Below are 19899 nucleotides of genomic sequence, written 5' to 3' on the forward strand. Positions count from 1 at the left end.
TGGAACATCTCTCCCCGTGGAGATGAATGTGTGTGTGTGTGCTGTCCATCATTGCAGGAGCATATAAGTGTGAAGTGAAGCACATACCAACCAGCAGCATGTCACTCACAGTTTCATGTTGGGCAAGTCCCGCTTGTCACACTTGAGTCAAGGAACATGCCGAGGTGTGATTGCTTCACAACCAGCTTCGACTGACAAATCAAGAGCTAAAATATATATCTTTATCTTTTTTTTAGGAAGTAGAAAGCAAAATCTCACTTCTTCACTCTCTTTGTGTGTATATATATTCAAAATTTTAAATAAATATCAGCATTTAATCGTTTTTATTATGCAGCTCACATTGTGAAGCCGTGTAGCCGGCGGACTGCTTCCAATTAAAAATGTTACAAGTGGAGCTTGATTAGTTTGATATTTTATCAGATAGGGTGTAAAGAAAGGAAAGAACTAGCTCACAAATATGCTATTTTTACACCTTATTAATATTTCATATGATTTTCAACCAATTTTCTAGCGAGAATTAAAAAGACCTTTGGACTGCATCTGATGAGATAAGATGAAGATGGAACCATAAAGGTGTAATGAGATGCCAACATTAACTTTAAAAATCTTACATTCTGTTCTACATTTGCTATCAAGGTGTTTTTTCACAGAAAATCTTTTAGATATTTAAAAGTTGATGATTATAAAGTGTGCTCTTGTTCAGATATAAAACACCTATTTAAAGTCTAACTGACTTATACGTCAGTGCACCGGAAGAATGACCACCACACCTCCTAGTAATCAGTGGAAAGTATCATGAGAGACAGCAGCCGTTTAGAAATGTACTCTCTCAATCAATGTACACTGCACCGTGCTGGCTTAATCAAAGATCTTGTACATGGATAATTGCTACAAGTGAACCTTGCCTGGCTGACATTTACATATTGAGTTACAGGAGTCAGTTTCACTCTGACTCAATCTTGTGGATCACTGCATGCGATGTTATCTGCGTGGAGCCGAAAGCATCAAAAGTGCTTTTGTGTTGCCCTTAAGGCGTTTCTCTGAATAAATAGGTTCATAAATTTGAAATAAATAATTCTAAAAAGATTTGCCATTAAAAAATTAATGTGTTGTTAAAATGAATAATTCATGCTTTACATACGTTTTAGTTAAAAGGAAAATATCGCTAAAATGTATTTCCCGTTCTGGCGGGGCACTTCCGGTTCCGGTCGAGCACTTCCGGTTTGGGTCAAGCGCTCGGTTTTGCTGAGAAACAGGCTCATGCTAAAGGCAGTATGGAGATGTAATCTAATGCAATCTACTCCGAATTATTAGGCCGGAACGCCGTAAGTTACTTTATATGACAGTTTGTACAGATAACTTTGGATATTAATGTGTTTTTGCTAACATGAATGTTTTAGTGAGAGTAATGCACTTTATTGATGTAAACATGCTTCTGCCTGTTGAGATGGAGTTTATTTTCTGTCATTTCAGTTTTCACCACATGTTCATGGAGACAATTAAACAAGCTGCAACTAAACTCCAGGGTCTTCATTTGTGGTTTAACTCGGTGTCACCAACATCCTCGTTGAAAACACTATAGTGAAAAGGCGGCTACTGGTGATTCATCACGGTCAAAATGGCATCCAGTAACAAGTCTGCATGCAGTTTAAGGACCAGCCGCTCATCTGGATCAGCAGTAAGCGCTGCCCATGCTCGAGCTAAAGCAGAGGCTGCCAAGGTGAGAGCATGCTATGCAACAAAAGAAGCACAGTTAAAGGTTGAAAAAGCTCAAAGCGAACTGGAAAAGGCAAAAATAGATGCAGAATTAGAAGTGTTAACATTACAGAGGGAAGCTGATGCTGCTGTAGCTGAAGCAGAAGTGCTAGAGGAAGCTGAAGCTATACAAGAAGAACCTGAGAGTAGAAAATCTCCATCAGAAAGCGTAAAATTAGAACGTACAAACGAATATGTACGATCTCAAATGGAGACCAAGCTATCTCCCAGTCCACAAAAATTACCAACCACTTCTTGCCCCCAAGCAAGTTCACCCAACACATTTGTAACGTGGCATCCCTCTGAAGAAGGCAATTTAGAGCCACAACCCATCAACTTTGAAACAAGACTTACCAAAGATAATATTGCTGCTCTAAATAAGCCCAGCCAGCTGAAAGGTGAAACAAAACCTAAAGTGGAGAAACAAAATACCTCTCTCAACCCATGCGGCTCACCATTCGTACCTCAGCATAACTATAACACCACGGCCAGCATTTTAAATCCAGCAGAGCCCTTTGCCCAATACATGGCACGTCGAGATTTAATAATCTCAGGCCTTTACCAGTTCGACGATAGGCCAGAGAACTACAGAGCATGGTGCTCTTCATTTACCAGTGCAACAGCTGAAGTCCAACTCACCCCCATTCAAGAGCTAGATCTCATGACAAAGTGGTTAGGGAGAGAGTCAAGTGATCAGGTGAAACGCATACGTTCAGTATATGTCAACAACCCCACATTAGCTCTATGCAAAGCATGGGAAAGACTGAATGAATGTTATGCAGCATCAGAAATAATCGAAAGGTCACTTTTCCAACGGTTGGACAGTTTCCCCAAAATAACAGTCAAAGATCATGTCAAGCTTCGTGAACTAGGAGATTTACTGCAAGAGATTCAAGGCGCTAAGGAAGACGGCCATCTGCCTGGTCTACTCTATCTGGACACTTCTCGTGGAATCAGCCCAATCGTAGACAAACTCCCATATGGACTTCAGGAGAGGTGGATGTCACACGGCTCTCAATATAAAGAGAACAACCAAGGCTGTTTCCCACCTTTTGAGTACTTCTGTGAATTCATATGTAAAGAGGCAAAGAAACGCAATGATCCAAGTTTCCAACAGCAAAACTTAAAACCAGAAAAACCTTTTGCAAAAAACTTAAATTCCAGCAAGCCAATTACTGTACACAAAACCTATATTTCTCCCCCTAACAAGGACTTTAACCGGAACTGCCCACTACATAACAAGCCACACCCACTCAAAAGATGCAGAACATTTAGGAATAAAGCACTGGACGAAAGGAAGGCCTTCCTCAAAGAGAAAGGATTGTGCTTCAGATGCTGTTCTTCAGATACTCATCTTGCGAAGGAATGCAAATCTTCAGTAAAGTGTTCTGAATGTGACAGCACAAGTCACGATGCAGCCATGCATCCCGGTCCTCCACCACAGACCAACAAGGCTCCACCTCCGGCACAAGAGAATGGCGGGGAGAGAGAAAACAGTCATGACATGGTTGATGTCACAACAAGCTGCACAGACGTGTGCGGTCCAGGTCAGTGGGGACGTTCATGTTCCAAGATATGTCTCACATGGGTGTACCCTAAAGGTGACAAAGACAGAGCTGTTAAGGCATATGTAATACTAGACGATCAGAGCAATCGTTCTTTAGCCAAGCCTGAGTTCTTCGAACTTTTTGACATTAAAAGTGAACCTTTCTCCTACAATCTTAGAACATGCTCTGGTGTTGTAGAAACATGGGGTAAAATAGCTGAAGGCTTCCATATCGAGTCACTGGATAGGTCAGTGGTGATCCCTCTACCATTGCTCATAGAGTGTCAGGACATCCCTAACAATAGGAATGAAATCCCAACTCCCAGCGCAGTGCTACACCAGCCGCACCTCCGTACCATAGCAAAGTACATCCCAGAGCTAGACCCTAAAGCCGAAATACTCCTGCTACTAGGGAGAGACATTTTACAGGCACACAAGGTCAGGCAGAGAATTAACGGCCCCCATAATGCCCCCTTCGCCCAGCGCCTAGACCTAGGGTGGGTTGTAGTTGGGGAGGTCTGTCTGGGTAATGTCCATAGGCCTACAGTCAGCACCCTGAAGACAGTCGTTCTGGAAAATGGCCGCCCTACAGTTTTCAAACCATGCAGTAGCCTCCTGCAACTCAAAGAAATGCCACACACAAACAGGCCAGGTAAAGCGCCCGAACAAACTCTGGGTCAAACAGTTTTTAACCGGACAGATAACGACAACAAACCAGCTCACTCAATACAGGACACTCTCTTTCTAAAAATGATGGACAATACTATGTACAGAGACGTGGACAACAGTTGGGTCGCCCCACTTCCATTTAAGGAACCCCGCCAGCAATTACCAAACAACAGACAGCAGGCAGCCACGAGGTTCTCCTCCTTAAAACGCACCCTTAATAGGAAACCTGAAATGCGGGAGCATTATGTGGCCTTCATGGAAAAAATCCTCTCCAATGGTCACGCTGAGGTGGCCCCCCCACTGGAAAAGGGAGAAGAGTGTTGGTATCTTCCAACATTTGGAGTCTACCACCCCCAAAAACCCAATCAGATCAGGGTTGTCTTCGATTCTAGCGCCCAGTACTTGGGTGTCTCTCTTAACAGTGTCCTCCTTACTGGCCCTGATTTAAACAACACACTTGTCGGAGTTCTTCTCCGCTTCCGGACAGAAAGTGTTGCAATCATGGCAGATATACAACAAATGTTTCACTGTTTTATGGTACGCGAAGACCACCGCAACTTCCTCCGTTTTCTGTGGCATAGGGACAACAACCCAAACAACGAAGTTGTCGAGTACCGGATGAAAGTCCACGTGTTTGGCAACTCAACATCCCCCGCTGTTGCCATTTATGGACTACGCAAGGCCATCAGAGCAGGTTCGAAAGACTATGGTGCAGATACAGTAAAGTTCGTGGAGAGGCACTTTTACGTAGATGACGGCTTGATCTCTGTCCCCTCTCCTGCTGAGGCTATAGACTTGCTTCAAAGAACACAAGCCTCACTCGCTGAATCCAACCTACACCTGCATAAGTTCGTTTCCAACTCTCAGGCAGTTATGCAGGCCTTCTGCCCAGAAGATTGTGCTCCTGTCATTAAAAACTTAGATTTAAGTGGTGAAGAGACACAATCCCAGCGAAGCCTTGGACTCATTTGGGAAATAACAAGAGACACATTCACTTACTCAGTGGCCACCTCAAGCAAGCCATTCACTCGCCGTGGCGTATTGTCCTCTGTCAATAGCGTCTTCGATCCCCTGGGCCTATTGGCACCCATTACAATCCAAGGAAGGGCCCTACTCAGAGAGCTTACTTCAGAATGTTCAGATTGGGACGTACCCCTTCCAGAGGACAAACGAAGCAGATGGGAAACATGGAGAAATTCCCTTCAGGATCTAAGAGAACTACATGTTCCCAGAACCTACACATCCACCTCACTAAGTCGAGCAAAGCGAAAGGAACTGTGTTTGTTCTCAGATGCATCTACTAAGGCCATAGGAGCTGTGGCCTACTTAAAGGCAGTTCAAACAGATGGGAAGGTCGAGGTTGGGTTCATAATGGGCAAAGCAAAACTAGCCCCCCTGTCAGAACCTACAATACCAAGACTCGAACTATGTGCAGCCGTCTTGGCAGCAGAAATGGCTGACCTCATCCAAGATGAGTTAGACTTAGACTTTGATGCAGTGCATTTCTATACGGACAGTAAAGTAGTGCTTGGCTACATCTGTAATGAGTCAAAAAGGTTTTACACATACGTTCACAACAGAGTACAGCGCATTCGCCAGTCATCAAAGCCAGAACAGTGGCATTATGTGCGCACAGAGGAAAATCCAGCAGACCATGCGTCTAGGTCACTGTCGGCATTCCAACTAAAAAAGTCCACCTGGTTCACCGGACCACCCTTCATCCACCGTCCTGCCGCAGAGACAACACAACTGAGTGGAAGGTTTGACCTGATTGAACCAGATAAAGACTCAGAAATTAGACCAGAAGTAAAAACTTACGTCACTCACCTCCAAGTACTCATCTGTAAGCGTTTTGAGCACTTTTCTACTTTTCAGTCTTTAGTCAGAGCCATAGCAAATCTTATCCACATTGCAAAGTCCTTCAATGGGACTAATCCAAACAAAAAATGCAAAGGCTGGCACAAATGTCATCTGCCTCAAACTCCAGAGGAGATTGCTCAAGCAAAAACTGTCATCTTCAAAGAGACACAGAAGGCATACTTTGAGAAGGAACTTTCTGCCCTTGATGCTGGCAAGCCAATCTCAAAACAGAGCCCCCTCAAGAAGCTCAGCCCAATGTTACAGGACAGTCTCATTTCTGTTGGAGGCCGACTCAAACACGCAGAAATTGAGAGTGTTGAAAAGAGCCCAGTAATTCTTCCAAAAAACAGTCACATCTCCCTTCTGCTCACTCGCCATTATCACGAGCTAACAAGGCACCAAGGTCGTCATCTGACGGAAGGAGCAATCAGAGCTGCTGGGCTGTGGGTTTTAGGCGGCAAAAAACTAGTCAATTCAGTAATCCACAAATGTTTAACCTGCCGCAAACTACGTGGAAAACAAGAACAACAACTCATGGCGGACCTACCACCTGAACGCCTAAAAACTTGTCCTCCTTTCACCTACGTCGGCCTTGATGTCTTTGGACCGTGGTCCATAACAACCAGGCGTACCAGGGGCGGAGTAGCTGAAAGTAAGCGGTGGGCCATCATGTTTACCTGCATGAGTTCGAGAGCTGTGCATATTGAGGTAATCGAATCTCTGGACACATCCAGCTGCATAAACGCCCTCCGCCGCTTCTTCGCCCTGAGAGGCCCCGCCAAACAGCTGCTATCTGACCGTGGCACCAATTTTATTAGCACTTCAAAGGAACTTGGAATGGATAAATCATTCCAACAGTGCCTAACTGTCCAAGGCTGCAGTTGGGAGTTTAATCCACCACACGCATCCCACATGGGAGGCTCTTGGGAGCGCATGATCGGAGTCGCCCGCAGAATCCTGGACTCCATGCCACTACAAAATAAGGTTCAACTGACTCACGACGTGTTATGCACACTCATGGCTGAGGTTACAGCCATAATAAATGCAAGGCCGCTCGTCCCAGTATCCTCTGATCCAGAGAACCCCTTCGTCCTATCCCCTTCAATGCTCCTTACGCAGAAATCTTGCCTCCTATCCCCACCTGGAGACTTTTCGGATAAAGACCTCTACAACAAACAATGGAGACGGGTCCAAGCCCTTTCCAACCAGTTCTGGACACGCTGGAGGCGAGAGTATCTACCCACATTGCAGCAAAGGCAGAAATGGACCGGGTCGCGCAGAAACCTCCAAGTTGGTGACCTGGTTCTGCTCAAGGACAAGCAGGTTGCACGAAACAGCTGGCCCATGGCCAGGGTCACTGCCACATTCCCAAGCAAGGACGATCGAGTAAGGAAAATTGAGGTAAAGATATGTACTGAAGGGTGCATAAAGACATTTATGCGACCAGTTACAGAAGTTATCCTCCTCATGCCAAAGGACTGAATGCATAATGTTCGTTTAGCATAGTGGCCTCGAGAGGCCAGGCGGGGAGTGTGTTGCCCTTAAGGCGTTTCTCTGAATAAATAGGTTCATAAATTTGAAATAAATAATTCTAAAAAGATTTGCCATTAAAAAATTAATGTGTTGTTAAAATGAATAATTCATGCTTTACATACGTTTTAGTTAAAAGGAAAATATCGCTAAAATGTATTTCCCGTTCTGGCGGGGCACTTCCGGTTCCGGTCGAGCACTTCCGGTTTGGGTCAAGCGCTCGGTTTTGCTGAGAAACAGGCTCATGCTAAAGGCAGTATGGAGATGTAATCTAATGCCATCTACTCCGAATTATCAGGCCAGAACGCCGTAAGTTACTTTATATGACAGTTTGTACAGATAACTTTGGATATTAATGTGTATTTGCTAACATGAATGTTTTAGTGAGAGTAATGCACTTTATTGATGTAAACATGCTTCTGCCTGTTGAGATGGAGTTTATTTTCTGTCATTTCAGTTTTCACCACATGTTCATGGAGACAATTAAACAAGCTGCAACTAAACTCCAGGGTCTTCATTTGTGGTTTAACTCGGTGTCACCAACATCCTCGTTGAAAACACTATAGCTTTAGTCAAATAATTTTTCACATACCAGCGTGGTTACAGTTTGACGTTGATTGAGCTCAGTGGACAGCTAGAATGCAGTTTTTATCGATTGCCAAGATCCAGTAATTTTGCAGAACTGCCTTATATAGAAGTGTGCAAGCAAACAGTTATGACAGGATAATGTGCTAACATTTGACCAATCATTAATTAATAAGCCATTGTATATTGATTGATGGTTTATGACTGTTTGCCTCTAGGCTACTCCTGTGGTTTGGAATATCCGTAAGGATTGGTGAGATAAAATCGGTGGGGTTACATAATGATTGACACAGAGACACATGATATACAATTATATTTTGTTTGCTAAAAAATAATTGATTCTTACTTGTTAAGTCCAAGAAGGCAAATCAAGCTCTGTCCAACTAAAGAAACTGGTGGCGTGTAGTGGCAGATTGGCTATCGGGAACACCAGTTCTGGTTGTCCAGTGGCTTGAAGGTTATTTTTGGTCTGCAGTGAACAGTGATCTGAATCAACAATACTGTAACATAAATGACTGTATTTATGATTTTACTCATCAGGCATGATTTTCTCAGCCACAGACTGTGTGCTTTCTCTCTCTGTAGCACACAGGTGCACAAGCCAGAGACGCACATAAATGCACGCATGCGGCCTCTCTTGCTCTTTCAGCAAGACAGACAATGTGAACCCTTTTATCTAAAATGTTAGACAAGTCATCCAATGTGTGAATGACACATAAATATATGAAGAGATGCATCTAAATGCTGGAAAAGTGCTAGTGAGGAACCCCTGACAGTCTAAAATATGAGCTAACCCACTGATAACCTGTTTTACCCTGTTGTAGGTCATGACTGGGTTCAGTTAATGTACGAATGTGAAGTTTTTACTTCTCTTTTGCTCTGTCTATTTGAGAAGTACTGGCTGTTTTTATGTCTGGCCTTTTACACAGTGACTGGTGTATTCCTAGTGAATTATCAGTGATGCATCCAAGTTTTCAAGCTACCTAATGACTTGAAAACTCAGTTCAGACGTGCATATCTGTTAGTCCCAGATTTTTGCATTTTACAATCTGGATTCCATACCTCTAAGGATAGATATAAAGATATAAAACAAAATAACATTAGAGATGTACCGATATACCTGTACTGACATTAGCTGTAATGTTTAAAACTTAGAAACACAATATCCTAATGATAATTGTCGAGGAGACTTGGAGATGTCTTCGATGTGGGGGTGACTTTGATGATGGTTCTGACCATTTCATCATGCCACAGGCTAGTCAGACCTGGGTTTGTTATACGATGTGGTAATCAGCAGCCTATAATATGTCCTTTCATTTCAGCTACAGCCAGTGACTTCTTTTGGTGACAGTGGCAAGTTCCTTAACCCCTTTCCAATGGGCCTGCCCTCCGATGCCCTCTGATGCATTTGACCTACAGTTGTGGTCAGAAGTTTACTTGCATTCATCATGTGCATGAGTGTCATGGTAAATTGGGGTGTTTAATGATTTCTTTGAACTGTTCTTGTTCAAGGGAGGAATGATTGCACATCATACATCTTTAATGAGCTTGAATTTATTTTAGATTTTCTTTAATCCACACAACTTTAAAAGTATACAGGCTCAAATGTATCCACACACTCCCTTAAATCTTTGAATAAGTGGTGTCTTTTAACTTAATAAGGTCAAGGCCTATTAACTTCTAATTAATGATCATGATTGACTACAACTGTTTGTATTTGCCAGCAGAAAAAGGATTTGTTTGACAATGCTCATTGGATTGACCAATACTCAGACAGGAAAGTCATTTCGATTACGGCCATACATTTTGTCTCTATTGATCAGTTTTCCTTGTTTTTATTAAAATAATATATATTATGGCATCTACTCAAAGAGATCCAGCTGTAAGTAAGCAATCTCCATTTTGTTAAATAACAAGCTTTGGCTTCAGCAGGGAATAGCCTTAAAGATTAGAATTTCAACTCTTAAGTGTTTCACCACTGGGAGGTTGCAAAGGTCTAATTAGCCACTGTGTCTGCTCTGTCGATGATGGCAGACCTCTTCTTTCCATGCCAGGCGATCTCCAGTATACTGAATCTCTGTATCACAGTGACAAGCGCAACTGTGTTTGTTTCACATGTGCTTCTTGGTACTCCCCATGGGAATGCTTCTGAGGAGAAGTTACAGCAATTATCCATGGACTAGAAAGTGAAAGGTGGAAGGATTTGTATTTACCAGGCGGTGAGTGGTTAACAACAATACAATATGCCAGAATTATGAGGATTAGAGCCCAGGGATTTGTGTGGAGTCAATGAAATTTCAATCAACACCTTAGTGCTGCCTGAGTAAATTGAAAGACTTTGGGTGAAGAAGGGGAGTTATATGCTGTGGGAAAGAACAAATGAGGAATGAGGAGACAATTAGTTTTTTATTTTACCTGTGAGGTGCATATAATATTCCAGATTTTTTTTAGTTTACTACAAATATGTAAAAGAAATAGAACAGCAAGTGAGACATCAGGTTACCCAGGAGGCCTTTCTGGTGAACTGAGATGAATGGCTTAGCAAGCTGTGTCGAGGTTAAACTCGTAGTTTCTTTTTCACAGAAGTGTCTCCCTTTTAGTCTAGCTAAATCACTATGGTAACTGATGCTGAACAGATAACGTGGTCAGGTTAAGTTCATAGTTTCAGTTTAAAAGCAGCTGGAAGCAACACATTTTACCTGACACTTCCATTTATGACATGTTTCAAGCAAAATATATTCTCTACCGGGGGAATCAATTTTATATGTGAAATTGTTAAGCCACCACTCTGTAAAGCACAAACTAATTGCATTGTCAGAGGAATGTGTGTGTGTTCATTTGGTAATGCAGAAAATGCATAAATGGCATACTCAATTGTAATCTGCTGCTAACTAGATTACTGCTCAAATTGTAGCAACTAGACAGCAGGAACACACACCAACAATACCTGTTCATTCAATAAAATGAATTTCAGTTTGATCTGAAGAAGATTTCCATGTCCTCCTTTATTAGACTTTGGGTAGAAAATTGAATCTTTATGTGCACAAACATTAAAGTATAAAGCTTCAGAGCTCTAATCCTCAACCATCACCTTCAAAATAAACAGCGATCAGCAATCAGAGCACACTTAGCATAAAATAATTAACTTGCATGAAATAATTAACTTGAATTAAAGTGTTTATTTTACTTCTCTTTCCACTAAATCCAAGAATAAAGATTTTCAGATGCATTAATCTCTTGTCTAGTGAGAGATTAATGCTGCACTTCAAAGGTTTTTTTAATGTACTTTATAGCTTTTCAGTCACCATTCTAATATTATCATCAACTTATAGCGCCTCTGATTGCAATAGGTGGCACTCGTAGGGATCATTACGTATGGAAAAAAAAGTCATATGACTTTTGAAACTTCTCTTTTTATGTGAGTGGGGACAGTCTGAAAGAGAAAGCCAGCTTAATAGAGAAACACTGTCGTGATACTCGTTTTCTACAAGTGGGGTTTTAGGTTTTGTCCACCAAGCTAACACAAAGAAAGTCTGGCTATGTTTCATTTTGTTCAAACTGTAGTCTTCTGTTAGACCAAATGAATAAAACTAATTAATGAACAAACAAACACACAGATAACAAAAAGTATACAAACCAATGTTAGTTATAAAATTTGTTACTTTTTTGTATCACTTAATAGACCTTCAGCAATTTTAGCACGGCCAAGTGCTGTTCTATTCAGGTTCAGAGCTTTGATTAGTGTGATTAGTAACACCATTATTTACTTACTATTTCCTGTCAAAATGCTCCTGTGAAAGAGCTCTATTGTCCCACCACAACATTTTGGTGAGGTTACAGAGTTGGAGGTGGAGGGAGTTTATGGGCATTTTTTGCAAATGGTAAAATGCCATACACAAAAAAATAAAGCCAATTCATTTTAAAACTGCGCATTATACTGTCAATCTGAAAATAAGGTGAGCAGTACAGGGTATACACTACCTCTTATACTGTGCCAGCAGTCCAATATATTCACTATTCCTACTCTGGTTGGATAGATGAACTGTTCTCCTTATAAAGATTTCTTTGTTAAGCCTGATCTGTGAATTTAGAGATTATTTACAGTAGACAGTAATCAAACACAGGTGCAGTGGTAGTAATTAACAGCGGGTTACTTGACAGAGTTAAAAAATACAGTCTATTGTTATTTTAAAATGTATTTCTATTTGCCTTCCTATTGTTGGCTATGCATAATGTTGTGTGTGGTCTTTTACAGGGTGCAGTGATTGCATTTAACAGTGCAATCACACAAAGCCCAGCAGCACCTATTTTAGCACAGTGGGGAGAGACAAAACTAAACATTTGTCTTTTCAAGCTGTTATTCATCCTTAATTTCAGGAGGGATGGCACTGCTTTACCCAAACGGCATCATCCACTCTGCAGAGAGCAATAAAATGACAACAGCAGCATTTGGAAAAGCACTTACCAAAAGGACTTTAAAGTTATTATGCATAGGACACTTGATCTAAATCACCCAACGCCAAATAAAGCTATCCATCTATATTTTTGGTCCGCATCCCAGCCAGGCTTGTAATAATCTGTATAAACAGATATCCACATTTGAATATGAAGAATCTGTGGGAAGGGAAAATACTTGTTACTAGAACCTTTCCGTTTTTCCATTTGTAGTTGGAATTCTATTTACCAACTATGAGTGGGCTTTGTGTGTGGAGGTTAACAGTCTATATGAAGAGGAAGTGTAGTCTCGAAACCATCAACTATTGTCTGATGAGTGTTTTGCTTTTCACTAGATAATTTAAATACATTTGATTTTTTAGTCAAGCAAAAAAAATAAAAAAAAATAAAAATGATGACGCTTGAAACAGGAAGTTGGCTGCACACCTGAAACAACTGCAGTTGTCTCTACAAACGTAAACTATGATATGAACAAGGAATAAACAGCACACTGACACTGAGAGTTGTTATTGTTATTTTTCATATCCCCCCAACATTAAAAATAACTTCTACAGATAAGATAATGCAGATTCAGATCCTAAAGCAAGTAAGTTCACAGCATCATATTTGTTTGAGAGACTTTTCCATGAGCTTTTAACAGATACTTCACATGCTGTCTGAATTAGCCAACAGTGCTGCTCACTAGTAATCACCAGTGAGATTTGCTCAGACTTTAAAAGCTACTTAATCAGTCAATGACATTGATGATTCAGCTTGAGGATTCAGTGTTTATGTACTGCACTGAGCTTTCTATAAAAATATAGTCTCTCCAGCGAGAGTCTAACTGCATTGCAGTATGCAGCTTTTACTTCAGTTTGGAGGCAATTCTTACAGTGTTATGTGGAACAAGCCTCGCCAGCCTACCAAGAGCCCTACTTTTAACCCATTTTTCTCATGATCTTTTCTGATGGTTACTACCTAAAGCTTATTCTCAGTGATTAGGGTCAGCAGGCTAAAGCTTACTGTATGAGACATCTTCACTATTTACCACCATTGTCTCATTCAGAGCCTGCATCCCATCAACCTGCATTGGGATATGATGAAAAATACTCTAAAAAAAACAATACTTTAAGAAAAACCACTCACAACTTTTCATGAAGGTTGACTCCGAGTAGCACATCAATTGTGACAACGTTATGGTTCAGCCGTGCATGTAATTGAAACAATCAATTGCAATTTCATAAACACAAATGTGCATAAAGCACAGAACCAGTAAAGTGAGCTTCTGTTGGTTGAGTGATCAGAACTGCATGCCTATCAATCTCTCAATTCCCTCCCCCCTCCCCAGATTGTTTTTCCATTGAATGCTGGATAGGGAAGCATTGGGCGGGACTCTCAAGGAGAGGCAGCTTCTGTGTAAATATCAGTTTTCTTACTATAACAAAAGAAAAGGACTTGTACCAGGTTGTTTTAACTGACAGTTGTTAAGCCCTCTCCAGAGCAGTGTTTGTCTATTCAATGCTTGAAAAGTATAATTAGTCATTTTAGGTTTGCTAAACTTTTGAAGTCCCAGCACTGAAATATTTATCTCCAGTGACCTCCAAATTATTTTTATTTCAAATTATTGCATTCCAAAATCAGAAATCTAATATCAAACTAAAAAAATATATAAAGTATTAAGTGGTGTTTTTGTTTTCCATCAATTTTGTAATTTTAAAACATCACCAAGCCTGGCTGAGTACCAACTACAGCAGTAATCCACTTACCTCCCAATCTACATCTACAGTCTTTACTTTGCATGTTAAAACTGCATTAGCAAAAAGAATAAATAATGTCCATTTTCTTTTGGATCAGCCAATCATTAGATATCAGGCAGAAATGCATGTCTGTATCAGATCACTTTAATCAGTATTTTGGAACACTTGCTAATCGTGCTCCCTGTCTTAAAAACCGGAGATTAGGTGAGACCATGAATGCATAAAAAATCTCCTAAGCTTTAATGTTTTGATGATTGTAAGCATTCAGTTTTCACATGAAGCTGATTTCTGTGAGGATTTCTTTCTGTATTAGCTGGAAAAGTGTCAAGTAATGGGAATATCCCTTTCATATTTATCAAATCTTTGTTATGTTTGTCTGTAAAAGTATATTTGATGTTTTTTGGAAGGAAAACACATCTTTACTCTTTGGAAAACCTTTGTGAAAATGCATAACTCATCCAGTTTTGTTGTTTGATTGGGGAAAATTGGTCAACCTGTGATGGCACACCGATTTCCAGTACAGTAATGCCAAGTTTCACAATAAAAAAGACAAATAAAAATGTTAGCTGTCTGAAACGAGATTGTAAACATCAGGTTTTGACGCTTCAAACTGTGTTTTGTAGATGAAGGGCTTCTTTCTGCAAGTATGTTCAGAAATCAAATTGGATGAAATCCATTACAGATGAAAGGCAGGTTTTTGAGTAATGGGTGCAACTCACCTTTTTGTGACCTGAAAATTCTCACTTTATTACTTTTACTTCTTGCCACGGACCTTTCAACCACATGAACTGAAAAAGGTGTCTTCTCTTGATATGCTGAAAGTCATTCTGGGATGGATAAAATAAATGTTGCAAAGGGTAGGTTGAAAGAAAGCGGGCATGGGTATGAGGTAAAAATTTGAACCTGTCACAAAATGATGCCCTGAAAACCTCTAATCTACATTTAAGTTATATATTTCAGGTAGGAGATGGAGTTGTGTAACTTCTGTTGATCATTAAAGGTGCTGAGGTTTTTATTCTTCCACATTGTTTGAACTGCTGCCACCTCTCTCTGCCAGCGGTATTCCTCCCACAGAATTCTACTTTAGAGGTTTTGCCAGCTAACATATGCATGATAAAAACCACACCTGCCTCAGTTCTGCACAATGTGGTGTGACTACAACAGCTCAGCTCAAGACCAAGTCGTCCTACTGCCACAAGACCCTACTAAAAAAAGACACACGTCACCTGTTAATGGCTGGATGTGTAATACTTATATTCTGCTTGTATTACAGCATATTTCAAGAAATTCCACAGGAAACTTGTTGATGATGAAAACAATGTTTTGAAGAGAGGACTTGTCTCTAAAAATACTGCATGTTCAGTTGTGGCCCATTTTGGAATTTATATCATATTATCAAAGGCAGGGTGTCTAAGGACAGTGTTTGCAGAAGTTATTGGTGACGTGGGAGTAATCATGGAGGTTTTTGTGGAACAGCGGTCTTATTTTGGACTTATTGATTTTTTGACTGCCACTGGCAATGTTATACAAGTGAGGCTGGAATTTCAACCCTCCCCAACATTTTTTGTGGAGATTAATAGAGCTCCTTGGGCAGCCACAGAGGCGCTCTCATTCCAAATCTATTCTCTGTAATACTACTAGATATTTTAGGATAACTTCAGACCTCAGTTGCCTTCTTTGCCTACTGGCTGTGTTTTGTTGCCAGTTCAATTTACATGTCATGCATCTGGTACAAACTCTGACAAGTATAAAAATTGCGCAGCTCTGTCAAACCTCAGGCTTTCATTGTAAAGCTTTGCAAGGAGCACTTATACTTTCACTTCCTGATCTAATCCCTTCCCTGTTTTGGATCACTGCACACAGAGTGGTGCATTACCACCAATGCCGACTCACAAGCTCATGTTGCCTTTCTCCTTTCCTGTTCTACATATGAAGTCTGGAAAATTCCAAGGAAAAGACCTTCAAGTCTCTAAGATTGTATCCTTGCTTGCCTGCACATCAGTGGTGAATGCTAATTGAAGACTACGTGGCTGTCTTTAGAGTATAGTTCATCATTTCTATTTTGTCAAGGAAAATAGCAAGTGATGATGCTGTTACGTTTACCCTGTCGTTTTGATAAAATATTTAGGCACACATGCATGTCCTTGTTTAGATGAATTTAACAAAAATCCTGTGAGGCAGGCAGGAGCCAGGAAAAATAAACAAAAGTAAGCCTTTGCTTTGGCTAGTAAACATCCACAATGTAAAGTTCACAAGGAAAGCAAATATCCCAAACTGTCTAGGAACACACCAGGGAGGTTAACAGAAGCTCAAACAATAGTGAGCATTGCAAACTTTTTACATTACTTTTTACTGTCTTCAGTTGCTCGCTCAGTGTGTTATATGGTGATGAAGAGAAGAGTAACCAAACAAAAGCTGGATAAGATGAAGTCTCTTTACCACAGTAGTCTAAAACAAAGTTAATGTTTATTTAATCCAGGCACAATTTCATTTAATCCAGACTATTTTCCATTAGCAACATTCACTAACTTGTCAATTCTGTCATGAATCGCTGTGCGGCAGGCAGGAGTTGGACCCAAAATGCAGGACTCAGACTCGGGGAGGTGAACTCAAAACACAGCTTTATTTGCTGGTAGAACAAACATACAAAACTAGACTAAACTGGGAAACCATAAACTAAGAACTCACAGGGAGACACAGGGAGCTCCACACACAGCATGAGGGACGACGCGACACTGACTCAGAAACACAGGGTTTAAATACACTGGGAAGTAACGAGGGGAATGAGACACAGAAGGAGGGCACAGCTGGGAGAAATCAGGACTGACGAGACAAGCAAAGCAGGACGCATTCACATGAGACACGGACCATCAAAGTAAAACAGGAAGTATCACACAGAGACGCGAACTTGACACAGTGGAGACAGCAACTAAGAAATACAGAGACATAAACCATAAGGCAGAGGTCTAAGAACCAAAATACACAGGGAAATACTCAGCTGGGAACACAAGAGACTAGACTAGAGAGAAACAAAAAACCAACCATGAGAACATAATGCACAATGCAGAGTGACAGAAAACAAGAAACTCAAACATGCAAAGACACACAATTACACAGAACAGAGGGGACACAGAGAGACATGAAGGGCAAGGGATCAAAACTAGAAGCCATAGAATAAATCACACACAAGTACAATAATACAAAAATCACAAAGAACTAAAAACGCTGGGTCAGGAGACCCAGGACCGTGACAAATTCACTTGCAAGCATTGGGTCACATCAGCATATAAGGTGACTGTCACGATGAGTTGTGTGGCTGTCAGTGGCTGGACCCACGTGCAGGACTCGGAGACAAAACATTAACTTAAACGACGGCTTTATTTGCTGGAGAGTCACCTTTGGACGATGCATAAACAACAACTTAAACTAACTAGACAGGAGATGCTGAAGGAAGACGACCATGGATACACACACAACAAACGTGGAGGACGCAACAACTGGCAGGGAAAAACACAGGGCTTAAATACATACTGAGGTGATTAGGGAATGTGAAACAGGAGGAGAGCACAGCTGGGACTCATCAGACATGACAAGACAAGGGGAGGCAAAACTCAACACATTGACATAGTACACAGACTTTCAAAGTAAAACAGGAAACTGAACAGACGTGGACTAAACTAGGGGATACAGTGACAGAAATCAAACCCAAGAGAATCAAAACACATCATGAAAACAAAGATAACTAATACAAACAGAAAAACACTGAGTCCACAGACTCAGGACCGTGACAGTACCCCCCCTCAAAGGGCTGGCTCCCGACAGCCCCAAACAAAAAAGGCACAAAGCACCAGGCCAGGGTGGGCGGAGGGGGCCCAGGAAGGAGGGACAGAGACCAACAAAAAACAAGGAGCACAAGAGACCAGAACAAACCAAAAACAGGTCAACACAAAACAAGACTATCCACGAGTCCATAGCAAAGTCTGGGAGTCGACAACACAAGAGCCGAAACAGTTCAGGGGGCCGACCATGCACACAGCAACGGCGGCGACGGGCAAACAGTTCTGGAGGCCGACCACTCGGAAGGCAGTGGTGGCCACTGAGCAGGTCCGGAGGGCGGCCGCGATGCCAGCGGTGGCGACGAACTCCTTCCGGAGGCCGTCCCCGAAGGCCATGATGCCAACTTAGCGGCCTGGAAAACGGCTGGCAGAGGCGAGGCGGAACAGGTCGAGCTGGTACCGACGGCGGCGTGGCAACCACAGGACCAGACGAGGCAGGACCAGACGAGGCAGGACCAGACGAGGCAGGACCAGACGAGGCAGGACCAGACGAAGGCGGAGCTGAAGATGATGACGAGGCAGGACCAGACGAAGGCGGACCAGGCGAAGATGAGGATGCGGAGGCCGGACCAGGCGAAGATGAGGATGCGGAGGCCGGACCAGGCGTGGATGACGGCAGCGGGACGGCTGCGGAACCTGACGGCAGCGGGACGGCTGCGGAACCTGACGGCAGCGGGACGGCTGCGGAACCTGACGGCAGCGGGACGGCTGCAGGAGGTGATGTGTAGATGTGCTGGCTGGGTCCTCCAGGACCACCAGCAGATGTGAGGATGTGCTGGCTGGGTCCTCCAGGACCCTCAGCTAACGAGGCGTGGGGCTGGGTGGGCTCCTCGGGCCCTCCAGCAGACGTGGCATGAGGCCGGACGGGCTCCTCGGGCCCTCCAGCAGATGTGGCATGAGGCCGGACGGGCTCCTCGGGCCCTCCAGCAGCCGACACTTGAGGCTGGCTGGGTTCTCCTAAACCCCCAGCAGACGAGGCAGGACGCTGGTTGGGTTCACCTGAACCCCCAGCTAACATGACGTGAGACTGGACGGTCGACTGAAACAGAAGTTGTAGTGGTGGTCGCAATGAAGGTCGTGCTGGGTGTAGTGATGGTTGTTGAACATGCAACAGAGCGGGTAACAGACTCTCAGCAACTCCTCTCCGGGGAACAGGGACGGGTACTGGGCCTGGTCGAACCTCAGCCACCGCCACCTGAAGAACAGATACAGGGCCAGGGAAGAGCTGTGTTCTGGAAGCCGTACCCCTGGGGGCCGGTGTGGGTGCAGCAGCTAGCTGGACCGCCGCTGCTCCCACCCGAGGAGCTGAAACGGGTGCAGGAGTCAGCGGGGTCTCAGTTGCCCCCACCCAGGGAACCAGAACAGGCACAGGCAATGACCGGGCGCCCACCATCCCCGCCCGTGGAGCAGATACAGGTGCAGGGATGAACGGAGCCATAGTCTGCCTGGGAACTGGAACCGGACGCGGAGAGCAGAGGAACTGTAACAGTCACTGGGAAAACCAGGTTTATGGCACCAGACATGGTTCTAGAAAACCGAGACTTACGGCAGGCTGACCTTGGTAAAACCGCTATTCTTAAGTTGTCCAGGTTGACGTTAGCAGTCTTAGAAAAAACGAGTTCAGGGGCAGTCACAGGTGCTGGAGGAATTATACAAGCGGTATCTGAAGAAACTGGGTGTGAAGCAACATAAAACACAGTCTTACAAAACGCAGCGTGGGAAGTTGCACACACAGTGTCCAGGGCTACTGGCTGAAAAGCACGGCGCACAGAGTCATACAAACATGATCGTGGATCCGAAACTTTAACTTGAGCAACCACTTCTGCAGTGTTCAAACCAAGTATTTTTGCCAGCTTGGTAACAGCAGATGACACCTGGTTGGTCTTAACCTGGACAGTCACAGGACGTATAGTCTGGAAGAGTTCAC

At 42.8% G+C, this 19899-nt stretch overlaps 1 protein-coding gene across 1 annotated transcript; it reads left to right on the forward strand.

Annotated features, from left to right (window-relative positions):
* Window positions 1-1086: 1086 nt before the first annotated feature.
* LOC147318951 (uncharacterized) lies at window positions 1087-7850 on the forward strand. Its single transcript, XM_086311172.1, has 2 exons — window positions 1087-1325; window positions 1474-7850. Exon 2 carries the CDS (start codon window positions 1619-1621, stop codon window positions 7310-7312), a length of 5694 nt encoding a protein of 1897 aa, XP_086167298.1. The 5' UTR covers window positions 1087-1325; window positions 1474-1618; the 3' UTR covers window positions 7313-7850.
* Window positions 7851-19899: the final 12049 nt, after the last annotated feature.

Source organism: Aulonocara sp. 'chitande type north' Nkhata Bay, linkage group LG11, assembly GCF_057382095.1.
Source record: "Aulonocara sp. 'chitande type north' Nkhata Bay isolate Kocher_YH1m ecotype deep benthic linkage group LG11, A_spYH_male_GT1.1, whole genome shotgun sequence".
Classification (NCBI taxonomy): Eukaryota; Metazoa; Chordata; class Actinopteri; order Cichliformes; family Cichlidae; genus Aulonocara; species Aulonocara sp. 'chitande type north' Nkhata Bay.

Bases quoted from the DNA above. Each gene is read 5' to 3' on its own strand.
- LOC147318951 (XM_086311172.1), top strand. From the start codon at position 1,619: ATGGCATCCAGTAACAAGTCTGCATGCAGTTTAAGGACCAGCCGCTCA.